The sequence below is a fragment of the Limulus polyphemus genome, unplaced genomic scaffold, assembly GCF_000517525.1.
Source record: "Limulus polyphemus unplaced genomic scaffold, Limulus_polyphemus-2.1.2 Scaffold2810, whole genome shotgun sequence".
Taxonomy (NCBI): Eukaryota; Metazoa; Arthropoda; class Merostomata; order Xiphosura; family Limulidae; genus Limulus; species Limulus polyphemus.
Genome location: NW_013668420.1, coordinates 17261 through 21275, shown reverse-complemented (window position 1 = coordinate 21275; position 4015 = coordinate 17261). Strand labels below are relative to the sequence as shown.

Here is a 4015-nt window from a genome sequence, read left to right as displayed (position 1 = left end):
CGGTGGTAATTTCCAAGACCACATACACAATAAGTATACGTAACAAGTAGAGTGGTAATTTCCAAGACCACATACACAATAAGTATACGTAACTAGTACGGTGGTAATTTCCAAGACCACATACACAATAAGTATACGTAACTAGTATAGTGGTAATTTCTAAGACCACATACACAATAAGTATACGTAACTAGTAGAGTGGTAATTTCGAAGACCACATACACAATAAGTATAACAAATATAAACTATTTGGCTTTCTTTGGAATAAATCGAAGGTTTTGCGATTTAAAGACATACAATATTTATTTTCTTACATTATGTAGAATTCAAGCCGCTATTCTCACTCAGTTTAGAGTGACCATTCTTGCATGGAAACCAACACATATATATCAAATGTCGAAGCTCAACTGTAATTACAAAAATATTTGAAGAAGAAGGGGTTTGCATTCTAGTTTACACTCATACGACAAACTCGTGTAACTCCAGTAAAATAGCGCATTTAAATTTCCATAATACATAAATTTGTTAGAGACATGTGAAACTAAACTCACCACTGGCGTATAGCAACTGGAGCCGATAATGTATACCATTGTTGGTCTTCTCTCCGTCACTTTCCTTGAAATGAAAAAAAAAACATGAAATGAAGCGTAATTATTTATATAAAAAAACTAACGAGAATTATGGAAGTAGAAATTAAGTCGACATGTCATAATAGGGACTTATTTTGAAAAAAACACACGAAAAACAGACATTCTTTGTAAACCCAGAATACTATGTTTTGAACTAATTTACACTCTCCTTTCAGACTTTAAGACGTCACATCCACAATTACATAGAACATGCTCTCGTGAAGATGGTGGTATTACTTTATTGTGATGTAATCGGGTCATTCTGCTTAAGTATGATGAAGTTAGTTTGTGATATATGTTTCTGCCTCGTGTTTTCTCTGCTTACACTAGGTGAAGATTATGTTAGTAAAACCATTCAAGGGTAATACACATAAGTTTACTATATGTATACACATGGTTATCTTACATGTGTTTCTAGACCTGAAGATGCGCGTTTTGATTACCCAAACCTCAATGAATTTTTCAATGGGTTCCCCTTACATCTTCAGGTTTCGATCCCTTGCAAACACTTAACTGTCCCCATGTAGCAGAAATCCTCATTAGTCACCTCTTTATTACTTATAATGACGGTATCTAGTAAATAAGATAAAGTAATACATTTCTGGAATAGTGGGAGAATTTGTTAGCTATTTGTATATGTATTGTGGCTGTTATTACGATCAGTAACAGCTACTGTCAACAGTGTGCGCTATAATGGCACATTTATTAGGTTCTGTTGTTGACTCACCGAAGTCTTGATGTGTTGTCTTTTGTCATTATGGACGAAATCCTGTGCGCCACCTAACAAAGCATTATCACCTCCACTCGAACTCTATGCGATCCGATTTCTCGTGCGTTCTTTGGGAACGTCTACACGGTCCTCACGCGCTCTTAACTTCGACGATCCCGCCGCTTGGGCAGTCAGCCGCCATTACGGCAACCCTATATCACGGCTTCCTAGCATGCACGTGTGCGCCCGCTGTGTTAATGTCAACATCTTGATTTGCTGAGGGAGTCCTAGTGACAGCTTTCGTATCTAGCAAAGAGTCGTCGAGGTGTTTTGTTCCTCAATATATTCTATCATCTTCTATCTACACCACAGGAAACCATTACAACGCTGGTTCACGTAATTAAACAACCAATACCGGTGTATTATTCCATAATACTTGCAAAAACAAACGTTTTGAAACATTCTGAAATAAGTAATCTCCAGTCACTATGAGTATCTGGGCGACGTTACTGTAGAAATAAATACAAAGCCTTTAATGCAGTAATAAAATATAATATTTTCGGTCTAACTTAATATCATTATATATTCAATATGTTGGAATACGTTTACTACGTGTACTAGCTTACCTGTCTATATACTATGTATAATCTCATAAATTCATAAGTTAATAATTCAATGCTGCTTAGATTCTGTCAGTTACTTTTCATTTAACGTAATATGTGTGCGATGTTAAAAAATGCTTTGTTATGAATGGTTACGTGCTATAAGTTACTTCCTAGCTAGAACCACAAACCCAGGCAATATGAATGGGTACGTTCCTTCATTAATGAAGTTCCTAGACCGATAAAATTTGAAGTGGAATAAGAGATGCACTTTGACCTCAAAATTAACCTTACATTTTATTTGTAGGAAATATATACAGTTTTAGCAAGCTTATATACAAACTAGAGGGACACTCAGTAGAGCCCAACACATACAAACTAGAGGGACACTCAGTAGAGCCCAACATATACAATCTAGAGGGACACTCAGTAGAGCGGAAAATATATAAACTAGAGGGACACTCAGTAGAGCCCAACATATACAATCTAGAGGGACACTCAGTAGAGCGCAAAATATATAAACTAGAGGACACTCATTAGAGCCCAACATATACAAACTAGAGGGACACTCAGTAGATCCCAACATATACAAACTAGAGGGACACTCAGTAGATCCCAACATATACAAACTAGAGGGACACTCAGTAGAGAGCAAGATATATAAACTAGAGGGACACTCAGTAGAGCGCAAGATATATGAACTAGAGGGACACTCAGTAGAGCGTAACATATATAAACTAGAGGGACACTCAGTAGAGCGCATACCACAGCCACGCAGTATTGATCATATTCGGCCCTGAAAAAATACGAAAATATGTCCGTATGTCCGTTGTTACCAACCTGCACAGACCATTTTTTGGCAGAACAATGAGGGATAACATTCAACCAGGTTTCATCAAAATTCGATTAATTTTGATTAAGTTATAGAGCAAAAATAGTGTGACAAATCGGTCCCCATGTTAACAGAAAGAGTTTTTTATATTCTTGACCTTGCTGTGACCTTGAACCTCCAAAAACTAATCACTTCTATATTGGATCATAGTCCAAATGTATATACCAACTTTCGTCAAAATCCATTCAGCCATTTTCGAGAAATATTCCTGACAAACACACACACACACAGGAGTGAAAACATAACCTCCGTCCACCTTTGGTGGCTGAGGTAAGGAGTTAACACGCACTTCAGACTCTTCTTTAATATAAGAAGTACATACACAAAGGGAGCTGGATAACGAGACCCTATGTTACATTATTCTAATATTACACAAAGGTGCGGCTGGGAGATTTGAACAACATGAAACAGCTATTTATGTTTAACATAAAGCAATTGATAGGCCTTATCTGTAAGTGATGAACATAATACATGTATGTATGGTTGCACTGGGTATATTAACCTACAGTGTAAAACGTGACACACACACACACATGTATGTATACAAACACAAAGATTCTTGTAGATAGCTGTGGATATGTATATATGTACATTTATAAATATAACAGAATATATACATATATATGTATACCCTCATTATCGTATTTGCATTTGAAAGAGATTGCTTTTATGCAGAAGCAAAAGTAAAAACCCACTTTTTATTTTGAGTTTGAAATTATCTCCAAGGCTGCGACACTGTTAATACACAACTACTGTCGTTAATTTGTGAGTTCGTTCCTTTCTCCGTGAATACAAAACATGTATTATTCGCTATGTTTATTATCATACCTACGCCATGTCATACAAGCGTCAAATCTCTTCCAAATGTGCTCAATGCATGATGAACCACGCTTTATTGTTAAACGTGGTACCTAAAAGATATCTATAATCGGCTATTCTCTATTGTTTAAACCTAAAATATATCTTTAATCGGCCATTCTATATAGTTTAGACCTAAAATATATCTTTAATCAGCTATTCTATGTTGTTTAAACTTAAAATATATCTTTAATCGGCTATTCTATATTATCTAAACCTAAAATATATCTTAATCGGCTATTCTATATTATTAAACCTAAAATATATCTTAATCAGTCTATTCTTATATTAAACCTAAAATATATCTTAATCAGCTATTCTTATA

General features: G+C 35.4%; 1 protein-coding gene across 2 annotated transcripts in view; it reads right to left on the bottom strand.

Moving 5' to 3' along the window:
• The window catches only part of LOC106467957 (transcription factor collier-like), a 148532-nt gene that overhangs the window by 129427 nt on the left and 15090 nt on the right, over window positions 1-4015 (bottom strand). For both annotated transcript variants that reach the window (XM_022396198.1, XM_022396199.1), the window contains exon 3: window positions 552-615. In XM_022396198.1, the coding sequence (XP_022251906.1) occupies window positions 552-615 (64 nt within the window). The remainder of the gene's footprint in view (window positions 1-551; window positions 616-4015) is intronic.